Source organism: Moschus berezovskii, chromosome Y (genome assembly GCF_049115385.1).
Source record: "Moschus berezovskii isolate FMDL1 chromosome Y, NW_MosBer_1.0, whole genome shotgun sequence".
Taxonomy (NCBI): domain Eukaryota; kingdom Metazoa; phylum Chordata; class Mammalia; order Artiodactyla; family Moschidae; genus Moschus; species Moschus berezovskii.
Window position 1 is genome coordinate 184,051 of NC_142489.1, and position 12,729 is coordinate 196,779.

The 12,729-nt window shown below is 35.7% G+C and overlaps 1 protein-coding gene across 3 annotated transcripts in view; it reads right to left on the reverse strand.

Moving 5' to 3' along the window:
• Window positions 1-1,150: 1,150 nt before the first annotated feature.
• Window positions 1,151-12,729, reverse strand: part of KLHL15 (kelch like family member 15) — a 38,264-nt gene continuing 26,685 nt past the window's right edge. For all 3 annotated transcript variants that reach the window (XM_055438014.2, XM_055438013.2, XM_055438015.2), the window contains one exon: window positions 1,151-6,429. In XM_055438014.2, the coding sequence (XP_055293989.1) occupies window positions 5,320-6,429 (1,110 nt within the window). In that variant the 3' untranslated portion in view covers window positions 1,151-5,319. The remainder of the gene's footprint in view (window positions 6,430-12,729) is intronic.

The window sequence follows — 12,729 nt, forward strand, 5'->3', positions numbered from 1 at the left end:
AGTGATAGAGCCACATAATACAGGGAATACAGGACAAGGGGCAAGTTTGGGGGGGGAAGATAATGCATTCAGGTTTGCACTTGTTCAGTTTGAGATTCCTATAAAACATGTAAGACATGTTCATGAGATAGTTGGAGATATTTCTCGGTTGAGAAATACAGATTTACAAGATATTAGAATAAAAGTGGTAGGTGAAGCCATAGCTGTGGGTGAAACTGGACAGGCAGTAGACTTGAGAAAAAAGCAGAGACAAAAACCTTGGGGAACTATATTATCTCCCTCTTCTGAATGTCTACAGCATCTTTCTATAGCTCAGGTAGAATTAGTCACATGCTACGATAAACATTTAGCTCAGTGACTATTATGTACAAAAAGTATCACGCTAGATATGAGGTTACAAAAAGGAATAAGACAGTCCCTTCATCCAAGGAGATTATGATCTAATTGTGGAAGGAATTATACCCAACTAGTATGCAAAATGAAATAAGAGCTATAAATGTGTTGAGTACAGAAGAGGCAATTAATTCAATGGAAGTAACATAGGTTTCAGGAGGAGAGAAGAGCATTTCAGTTGGGCTTTGCAAAATAAATGGATTTTGCAAGCAGGGAAGGGGAAAGAAGGCAAGTGATTTGAAGCTGGAAATTAACATACAAAGATCACAACAGAAAGGAGTGCAGGAAGTGATAAGAGGCTAGAAAGGTGGCTTGAGGCCAAGATCCAGAGAGGCACACACGTGCCTAAAAATACCCAAGTGCTTGTGTTGTAGCAGATTCATTTCTGCTGGGTTCCCTAATTTCAGAAATGCCTTTAAGAACAATGAAGCAAAAATGCTAAAATAAAAAATTACCAAACTAAAGCTTGAGGGCTTATAAATGCTATTTATTAGTTCTCTATTTCCATTCTGCAAAACTCTGCTAGTGGAACTTAATTACTTGGCTTCATTATAAAATTTCCATTGCATGTAAGTGTAAATAATTTCACTCAAATGCTCTCATTTCAATCTGTGGCTGAAAGCATCAGTAGAAATTACATTTTTGTGGCACTTCCTTGGCAGGTTGAAGGAATATAAAATGTATATTGTTAATCAAGTCATGAGCGACTTTGAAAGTGATAGATTATATTAAGATAGTAAATAAGAAGAGATGGAAGTATATTTTAAAGATTGAAAATATTTTATTTAAACTTTTCTTCATAAACACTTTTAACATTTTTTTCAATTTAAAAACAGAATGGATAGCATAAACATGTTTTGAATAGATTATATTCACGGCATGGGAAAAATTACCTGACAGAAATGTAAAGGCTTTCAAAATAGGTATAAAAAGCAAACCTTAAATTAGCCTAAGATTTTTAAATCAGTCCTAGGATTACTTGACTACTGGCCCAAAATGTACCTAAAGGTCAAAATATTTCTTCTATAGACAAAGTATGCCCAAGAGGTGTAGGGCATAAACAAGTTAGGTAGAAAATAACCTCTCTGATCACCTCACTGGAACATTCTTTTGGAAAGCAAACACCTAATCCTTACTGATATACTGATTAATAAGGTTCTTAATGTAGTTGTTCCCAAAGATGTAAAACAAAAATCCAATATTAAGGGGGAACAAAGCTGATGGCATTGTCTCAATGTTACTCATGTAATATTGTAGTTATACTGGTATATTGAAAGGATATGACTTTCATGAGTTTACCTATTCCAGTCTATGTCTATGGAATATTTGACTTTATAAACTCTTGATAAACTAATTTTTCAGGACTTTCATTTTTAAGATAAATCTCTTTTTAGAAGATACTTATTCCCAAACCAACTCTAATCTGATAGAACGTATGATCCCTAAAAATGTTCAGAGTACAAAAAAAAATAAAATAAAAAATGTGTAATAGGCAAAGAGGAAAAATGGCACTAGCAGTTTTACTGCCATATAGCCCTCATTTATATCTAATTTACACTATTATCTATGTTGTGTTTTACTTCACTCTAAAACTTTAAATTATGTATTCTCAAAAGAGCTAGTCTTTTCTGAGAGATAGCTTATAAACTGAAATAACAATTTATATTATAAACTGAAATGTTATGACCTACAACCACATATACATATATAAAAATAGTCCCACTGAACGTTTGACATGTTTAGATTATGCAGCTCAAATAATTTGTTATAAAATATTTTAAAGCTTAGTTTCATGTAATTAAGACCCAACTCTCCATTTTTTACCACTTCTCCCCACACAAATGTGTGTGTCCTTTACTATAACTCGAGCAGGCTTCCCAGAATGAGGTGTCCAAAGGTGCTGCTTCAGAAAAGATAAGTGAAGGGCTCAGTCAATATTTCACAAATTATAGTAACACTCACACAGAGTAATGACACAGAAAGCTGTCTCAAGAAATGCTAATAATTCTATTAATTAAGCCTTGCTTTTTAAAAACCAGTAGTATTTCTTCCAATACAAAACCTTCAATGTGAGAATCTTTAATTTTATGAAAAGGTTGTAGTGCAAGGATTTTCTTTAAGCAGACTAAAATAAAAACTTAGAAGGTCAAAGACATGGAAGAGAACAAACGTTTCTAATTAAGATGCAATTAATAAAGATCAGCTACTTTTGTAAAGTCTGGCATTTAAAATGTAAAGTGAAAATTAACACAGAAAGATCACAACGTGTTACACTGTAGTTTTAAATCTCTTACTGAATTAAAAAAAAAACTATTTTGAGCACATACAATGTATATAAACAAAAATGGTTCCAAATGAAGCACACAAAAAATAAACTTGAAAAAAATTCTATGAAAAAATTTTCCATAGTCTAGTATAACAAAAATAAATCTCTTTCAGCAATTAAACCATAATTTTAAAAGGGAATGTACGTTAATCATGGATTTAAAATAACCTAAGTCAGAACTACAAATAAACAGAAGAGTTTTCTCATACATTCAGAACCCAAGCAATAACAACTATTCTTAAAGCTCAAAACTGATTACAGCTAACATCAAGTCAGACATGACTCACGTGTGAAGCTGAACCCAGAATTAGTTCAACGTAAGATTTCACAAATTTTCCAAAACGTGATCTTTCATCTTGGCCTTGTGCTTTTACAATGAAGACCAAGAATATTCAATTGTTTGTTCCATCTTACTTTAACTAGGGCTACGAAATCATATCTAAGCAATTAAAGAGAACCACCACGGGAGTGTAAAAGCCTGATAGGGGTACCCTGTCTCAATCTTTTTCAGCAAAAGACACAATGAGGAAAATAATGAAGACATTGTTACTTTCTTTAAAGCATGACAGCACACATATAAAACACTACACCAACTAATATATTAGAAAAAGAATCAAATGGCTCACCTAACTCCTAGTTTTCAAAAGTAAAATGATTAAAAATGATTTTTCAGATATATAAAGACTTTTACCCATATAACCATGGAAACAAGATATCAAATTGAATTTTTAGAAACTAAAGATAAATGACAGGACCACTTAATAAAAATCTGTCTCATATACGAAGAATATTATTAACCTTATTTCTAAAACCAATCCCAATGTTTTGCTTTAAAAAAAACAAAACTACTTCTGTACCTGACTGTTTCTTAAACTCAAATGCCTCAACCGTGGAGTTTTAAAATCAGGTTTTTTTCAGTTGTCTATTTTAACCTCAAAAATGAAACAAGTCTTCACATTTCCATGATTTCGAGCTTCCATTTTATGTTCAGTGGTGGCAGCAGCAAAAAAAAAAAAAAAGGAAAAAAAAAGTGAAAACTCGAAACTTTTTACAACAGCCATACAGAAGGCATTGCAATATTGCACCAACATCTAAGATCTGACAAGTTTTGCCAGCGTAGATCTAGTATCAGATATAGACTCTACTCAGGATAAAATGGCATCAATTTGAATGATCCACTCCCTGGTTATTCTTGCTTAATTTTGACAACTATATGTTTTTCCTTTGAGTTGAAAGAGTTGAAAGGTGCAGCTAATCCTAAAACACTTAAGAATGATTTTGAACAGTTATTCTTGATCCACTCTGAACTTGGAGGTTACTATCCTTCATGCTAGTAGCTTTCAACACATAAAAGCTGAGGGCTTACATCCCCAGCGCCGCTCAATATTTTGTACTAAATAAACAAGAAGATATGACCAGTTAAGATTATAATTTTATTCCTTACCTCTAAGTCAAAACTGAGCTCAAATTTTCCACAAGTTGCTACTTTCCATTCAATAACAGATGCAGCAGCCTTATTGAATGCAAAGAATGGGAGTTGCACTTACTTTGAAGGGGCCTTTATTTAGGAGTCTGGTATTACCTAGTTCTCTTTAAAAGTGCTTGCACGCTGCAGGGCCAGGCCTTGTCACATACCACTCCAATTCTCACTAAAAACAGGGTAACATTAAACAGACTGCAAAGAAAAACATTTTCAAAAAGACATACATCGATAAGGAACACTAATGTTTACTTCTGAAAGTAAAACATAAAATGTTAGCTTTCATAAAACCATACGTTTCAGGAATATAAGGAGTTTGAACATTACTGATTCAGTATGGACTGAAGATAGGCTACTCTGATACGAAACGAGGACTCCAGTTATTATCTTTCTAAAAATGTTAATACATGAAAAGACGTTACATCTAAAATACAACACGTATGGCAAACCGTGTGTGCAAGTGCACTAGCTTAAAAATATAGAATCCTAACCACGCATAAAAGGGGATGTGCCTTATATATTCATAAGATGTAAGCAAGTATGGATATGCTTTCACTAACACAATGCAGATAAGAGAAGGCAGCTTAGAAATAGTGTTCTGAATATAAAAAAGTTAATCTTGTAGAAAATTTATACTTTTGCATTTTCAGCAAAAAGCCATGCAAAAAGGTCAAGAGTTTTAAACTTAAATAATAAAATCAAAAAGTCTAACAGACTGAAATACACTGAAATAAATGTTCAAAAAGATTTCAGCTAGAGATAGGAACTGAAATTACATCCAGTGACACTTATCAGGTCTTCTCTTAGAAGATGCATGACTCCTACACTGACATTTGAAAGAAATGTTTAAAGCATAACATCAACTTCCCAGATAAGTGAATTGTTCTATTAAACTGCTTCTGGAAGTAGTTTCAAGAGCTAGCGCTTACAACTGACTTATTGCATGAGTTTGAGACCACTAAAAAGAAAAAAAAGGATGCTAGCACAGAATGAAAACATTTTTACGATATTAGACCAATGGCTTTGATAGTAAAACTGGTGAGGTTTTTCTTATTTTTTTAATTAACTACTCTGTCGCAGATGGATTTTGTTTGGCTTTTTTGAAGGGAGAAAGATGTCATCAGTTGCAACGTCTGACCTCATCCAGAATATATTCTGGGAAATGCAGGTTGCATACTTGTAAACCATCCAGCTTGCAGGGCATCCGTGGGTACTCATCTTCCTTCCACTTGTTTTCATCTGGATCAAAGGTGAGAATAGAATCGCTGTAATGACCGTTGTAGCAAAGGCCTCCAAGAACCATTATCTGTCTGTCCAGCACAGTCACACCATGGCCACTTCTACCAATTGGCATGGATGCCAAGATGGTCCACTGATCAGTCTCTGGGTTGTACACTTCTGTGGAGGGGCATCCCTGAGACTCGAAAGAGGCTCTCAAGATCACACAGACACCACCGAAGACATAAAGCTTGCCGTTATATGAAATCATCTTGTGAAAGCATCTGGCATAATTCATTTTGCTCTTATTCTCCCAACAGTTGGTAACTACTTGTGTTCTCCTGGTCCGCTGTTCTATGGTCCCTTCTTTACTGGGGTCAAACACGCATACTTGCTTGGAGGTGGAAGATGAGGTGATTCCACCAGTGATAAACAACTTGTTATTGAGCACTGTCCCCTCATGTCCATATTTGTTAACTGGATAAGGATCCACAAATTCCCATTTATCATTGGTGATGTCATATCTCTCAGTTGAATAGAAAGTCTCATCTCTGGTTCTGCCTGCTACAGCGTAAATAAACTTCCCAATAACACCAACTGCGAATTCTGAGCGTGGCACAGACATGTCTGCCATTCGGAGCCAAGAGTTTTGTCTTGGGTCATATCTAAACACTTTGGAAGAAGCATGGAATTCACCATCTGGGCCCAGCTCTTCCCCACCCAACAAGAACACAAAGTTATTGACGATAGCAAGGCAGTCTGGACGCAGAGGTACTTGTGGGCCCTCTAGTTCCCACCAGACTCTTGGTTTCTTTAAGAGAAGTATTTTACTGTTAACCATGCTATGTCCAATCATGCCTCGGAATACTGTAGTTTGGGGTTTGGCAGAGCGGATGCGGCTTGATTTCATATCCAACAGAGGCTGCTGGTGAATGTTCTGAAAGTAATTCAATGCTTGGTCAACTTCATAGCGCAGCTGTCGAGAATATCTGTAAAATTCTGATGTCTTAACCTAAGAATACAAGTAAAAGAATTTAACAAAAAAAAGCAAGAAAAGAGAAAAGAACATCAATGGCAAAATATCAAAGCCCACTAAGATTAGCTTATGATTTTAAGATCCTTTCCTAAAACTGATTTCCTGTTAAGATCATATACTTTCTTTTTATTTTTAACAAATCTCTTATACTTGTTTTTATAATTTGTATTTGTGGTAATTAATGCACATTCCCAATCTTTTTCAAGTAAACAAGTTATTCTCTAGGCACAAGCTAAATTCCTCTAACAAAATGTTATTAGTCACCTATGTCAGGCCCTGGGCTACCAGTGGTGGCTATAGAAGGACAAGCAGAGGTTTCACAGCAGAGGAAACCTTGGCCATGGTTTTCTTAACCATAAGGAACACTGTAAGAACAACCATGACTGAATAATCTCAGGAATTAAGTTAGTGAGTTGGTAAAAATTTAAAGACACAAAAAAGTTCTCAGTTGGTTTTAGACATCAAATCTTGGTCTAGTATCATCAACTCCTACAGTGATAGTTCAGTTGACAACAAAAGGTCAAACATTTTCCTTTGTTTTTGGAGTTGGAACTACCTAATTATGACTGCTAAGATCTTATGAAACTTTTAAGAATTATGCTAACTACTGTGGGGAGATTTTTTTAAAAAGGAGAAGATGTAGCCCATTCACTCAAAGAACTTAGAATATATTTGGGGAAATAAAAAATATATACATCTAACAATTTTAAGTAAGTGAAGCAATTGACAGTTAAGTATGAAGCTGTATAGCACATCTGTGAGTGCTATAGAATTTTAGATAAAGAAAATATCAAACTGGTCCAAAACATTCATGGGTATTTTGTGAAAGAGGTAGGAAGTTGGAAACCAAGCAGAAAGAGCCTGTATCATAATGACAAGGATGAGGTAAGAGGGTTAGGATTTGGATGGTTACCATTTGGATGGTAGAATTAGACGCTGTGGAGATAAAATTGGCAGAAGTGTGTGGCTGATTTGAAGTAGAGATAAGATGAAGAAATGAGGACTCAAAAGTGATTTGAGGATTTAGAACTAGGTGACAGGGAGAGTGGTACTAATAAGGGAAACAAGGAAGCTGGTTTGGGAGAGGCATTCAACTTCACTGGTGATGAATGTGAATTGCTAGTAGGATGCTGAGGTGGAAATGTCTAGGAGCCTGTTGGAAATCTGGGATGACAGCTTGGGAGGGAGTCAAAACCAGGCATATGTATTTATGAACTTGCTTTCCTTCTTTGCAGCTCTCCCTTCTCTTCCCTTCTATCTTTCTCATTCACTCCCCACCGTAGTCCAAAAAAACGTTATCTCAAACAGAAAGCACTACAGATGTTTACTTGAAGTATTTTGATAACTGCATTTCAGTATAGTTGGTTTCCTTTGTAATCCTAAGCATTTTATGTACTTAAAATCACTATTCTGGGGGGAGGGGGTCCTTCCATGGGTCTTGCCAGACTAGCCAAGGTGTAAATGGCACAAAAAAGATTGAGAACTCCATGTCTTTGTAAAACAGAGAAAACTGACATTACTGCTGCAACGGGTGCTTTATGTGTGCATCTCATGTTAAATTATTCCTCCTCTGAGAGAGTGGTAACCAGTCTCCTAGTGAGAAAACTGAGGCTTAGAATGTTAAGTGACTTGCCCAAATTATTTACATGACTAAAACTAGTAGAGCTGGGAGCTGAACCTTCAACCAGGACAGTCTTATTCCAAGGCTCAATTTCTAGTATAACACTGCTTCCATCACTCTTACACACTTATTAATTAAAAAAACACTTAACATGTTTCAATGAATTAGTCTAATGATCCAAGAGAAAAGATAGTAAATAATAATGGTAAACAATTTCAGTAAAGAGAAAAATGATTAAGATCTGAGGTCTTATCCTCTACTACTTTTACTTCACATATAAACAGTTAAAACAGACTATTTGTTACCATGGAATGATCACAATATATTTTCTAAAAGGCAATAGTACTCTGGTATCCCAATTAAATAAAATTTTGTGTATGTTTGCTTGTGTTAATAGTGATTATTTCTGGTATTCCAGATTTTTGCATTCTTTTTCATGTGTCACATTTACAGAGTCTTGTCATTCAAACAATGGGTCTCCTAAAACCATCATAAATGTCTGATTAGTAAAAAAAAAAGAGACATCTTTTCAAATCTTCATTTTCCATTTGTTTCTTCTATGAACTAATGGTGCGCCTCACCCATTTTTCTCATCTTTTTCTTATTGATTTCTAAGAGCTAAAAGGCAATATCCTGGAAATCAACAAGAAACAAACCTCAAATTAAATATTTAAGTGCCTACTGTGCACAGCCAGTAGACTGACAGTTACACAGGTTTTAAAGTAATAGAATCAGCACAATAATTCAGAACCACATCAAACAGCCCAGTACGGTGATTAAGAATTTGATTTAGGAAATATCTGACTTTTCTGCTCACAAGCTGTGTGATTTTGGGCAAGTGACTCAACATTCTTAAGCCTATTTCCTCATCTGTATTATTGGGACAACAATATCACCTAAACCTCATAACCCTAAGATTGGAGATGGGCAAGATGATCCTACTTGGAAAGTACTTAATATGGTGCCGGTCATGTGGCTGTGTAGAAAACATTACAGCTGCTATTAGCTCTTATTACTGACCAGGGGACATCTGTTTAAGTATCACTCAGTTAACGTTAGTGCATCTGATGATGTGCTTTTGGTTTGTGTAAAAATTCAATCTTCCAGAAACTGGAGGAGAAATTAGAAAAACTGGTACTTTGTACCTAATCTTAACCAGGAAAGAATGACTGGTGACATGCAAGTAGGAGGAAGCTTTAAAGGAAGCAGCCGTATTGTCAGGAGATCAAGAAAGAAAAGGAAGGGGAATGCTGCCCATATTGGATAGTCAGATTTCAAGATTTTCAAAGGAAAATTAGGATCAATTCCAAGATCAGAAACTGTGTAAAGAAGCTTGAAAAAGCTTGGAGGCTCTCAAAAGTATAATGCTGACTGAATAACTGCAAAACACACTGATGAGGGGAAGAAAAGGGGAAAGCATCTAAAAAATCTGATGTGCTGCACAGAGAGCTTTCTGGAATTCAGATGTTAAAAAACCATTTACAACAGATGGTAAAAAAAAAAAACAGGCATATAAACCAAGTATTATGAAGAATGAAATGGAGCTGTAAGAATATTGTGAACAAAGCTAAAGCCTAAGGATGAATTGTGACTTTACAAAGTGCCAGATAGTGAATAAATGGCATTTTAGAGGCTAAAGTAAAAAAAACAAAAGTAGAGGAAAAAGTGAATTACCCCCTGGGTGACATGGTTAATGTAATATTTACAAAGATAAAGAGAACCAGCCTCCTATTTTATTTCCATTCTCGGCTAAGAATATTATATTCTTTCCAATCTGAAGATCAAACATAATGACTAAGAAGAAACTTAAATCCAAGATGGCCGAGAAAAAAAGAAAAACCAGCTAGATATTCTCACCGAGTTCAAGTCATTTGATCTCACAAATCACGTTCTGGGATCCTAGGAGGCTTCGCAGATAAGGCTGCTTAATTGCTTTCTGTAATCTGTGTGGAATCCTAAAAAATGGGAGAGGACTAGAAACCACCAGACAGATTTCTGAACTACAGACTGGTTAGCTAGAGGTTGATCCTGAACTGTGAAAAACCGTTAGCACTTGCATATAAGAAAGGACTACAAACCAGGAGGCAACACAGACAATCACCAAGTAATGCCAAGACTGACCATTTCTGGTTTAATTTTTGATGCTGTAACAACACTGATAGAGAATCAGAGAACTTATGACTTTGGCAAAGTAATCAACAAAGCCTAATCATAAAGAAAACTGAAACACTAGGGACCCATGAAACACCTGAAGTTCCAACAATGACTGTGTTAATGCATTTGGGGTGGGAGGTGGGAAGTCCACAGCTTTTATCAAATCCTCCAGGGATCGACAAAGTTCAAACGTAAAGCTTTTAACTGACTACCTTCACTACGAACCAAAAATGTGATATGACAGTCTTCAGAACTAATAAACTTGTGGACCAAATTAAAAGAACAGACAACCCCACCCTCTCTGTTCAGGTGAAACCACAACTAAGACAGCGCTCAATTCCACCACTGTACTTTAGATGACAAAGTGGATCATGTCCAGAAGACAGCAAAGGGATCCAAATCATAGGAAGAGTGGTCAGACTACGGATGTTTCAATTCAAGAGAAGACGCAGGAGAAAGATGGCACCTGTTTTCAAGACCAGTAAGTAGAAGCTAAAAGAAAGATTTTAGGCCAATATAAGGAAAAGCTTTGTAATCAGGACTGACAACTTAATGGATGTTCACTGCCTTATTATTTGTAAGAGCACAAAAACTGGGCATAACTCACATATCAATATGAAACTGGTTGAACAAACTCTGGTATATAACATATGCAATCGAAAAGAATGAGATTAATCCATATGCAGTAATACAGACATTTAAAATGTCAAATGACAAAACCTGCAGAGCTGTATACATAATATTCTCAAAAAATAAAAATGGACTCATAGTCAGTAGTCTATGCAAGGGGAAAATGTACTTAATATGTGTACAACATATAGTTACTAATGAGCTTGTGAGGGACTTGACTTTTCACAAGGGCTCCAGTAAAAAGGGTGCATGTTCCCGCAGTCAAGAGCAGTATACCTCTAAGCATACTGCCACTGAAGGGACTTCAGGTGTGACCAACTATCCAGTGTCTCACGGGGACTAGGCACCGTGGCCTGTAATGGCATTCCACCTTCCAACCCCGGGTTCTTGCAAATCACATCGAACGGGATCAGCTTAATGGCTTCCTACAGTCTACTTCCTAGTCTGTCTTTGTTTATAGCCAATCTTCTGGCCCCTTTGTCCTCTCCCTATTCATTCTATTGTGCTCCTTTGATATCTGGGTTCCAATGGCTTTACAAGCATCACTTCAGCACTATGTTGAAGTCCCAGTCAAAGTTACACCTTTAACCAATTTGCTCTAAGTCCACCATAATGGAAGTTGTGCCTTTTGAGATAGCTGTTATACCATAAGAGAACTTCTAACCAAAGAAGTTTAGCTCATACTTCTCTCTGCCAAGGCTAGAAGTTCTAGATCTACCTTGCCCTTTTCTCCGGGCTACTTATCGCTGCAATTTTACTCTAAAACCACACAAAATCCATAAGCATAACTAGCTTCTCCTTTCATGGCAGAAACAGGAAATTAATGCCTCTCTGATAATCCTAGACAAAGTAATTACAGATACTCTGCTTTAGAACAGAAAGCGTAGAGCCGAAACCTTGTCCGTGAATGCAATCACTTAAAATGCATTACTGAAGGAGACTATCCAAAAAGCAATGTGTGGCTCACCTTTTCACAGAGAAAGCATTTCTCTCATCATTGGCGCCTCATATAACAGCTTACCTATCTGTATATCAGGTGCTCCTAAAAGGAAGAATATGGGAAGGACAACACTTCTTTCATGTTCTGAACTACTTTCCTTATCCTTTCTAGGATTTAAAAAGCTGTCTTATTTTGAAACTTGGAAAGAATATATTATCACCTTTCATGCTTTGATACTTTAAAAATTGTATTATGAAAAGCATTTCGAAGTGAAAGTATTTCAGTTCAGTTCAGTCGCTCAGTCGTGTCCGACTCTCCGCGACCCCATGAATCACAGCACGCCTATTACCTCTTAAAAACAGTGATCTAAAAATTTTAAATTGGTCATCTCCTCCTCTAATAATCTTTTAGTTTAATGTAATTGTGTGTAGGCACATAGAGAAAATGTGAGAAATTAATAATTTTAAATGTGATTCCTAGAAATATATTTATTAAGTCAAAGAATTATTAGCTAGCCATTACCACTGGGTAAAAATTCCATGATTCTCCCCTCACTGTCAAAATGTTGTATAATCCACTTATTAAATTTTTAACTTTTAAAGGTAATTTATACTATTCTTAATTTTGAAAGAATTAAAATGAAACAGACAATACAATTAAAACAGGCATTTCCATAAAGCTTACTATTTTTTGATTAAAATCTACAATTTAAAAATATCTACTAAAAAGGAGTACAGTCTAAAAAATTTTGTTTTCAGCCAACTAATTTAAGGTATTATCAACTGTTTCACCTTCTGAAAGGATTTTTTAAATGCCCAATACACTTATACTAAATTATAACAAAATGTCTTTTATTAGTTTATCCAGTTGGGGGGAGGTAGAAGGGGTGGGGATTGAGGATTAGAATAATCTCTGAACTCAAGATCCCAGG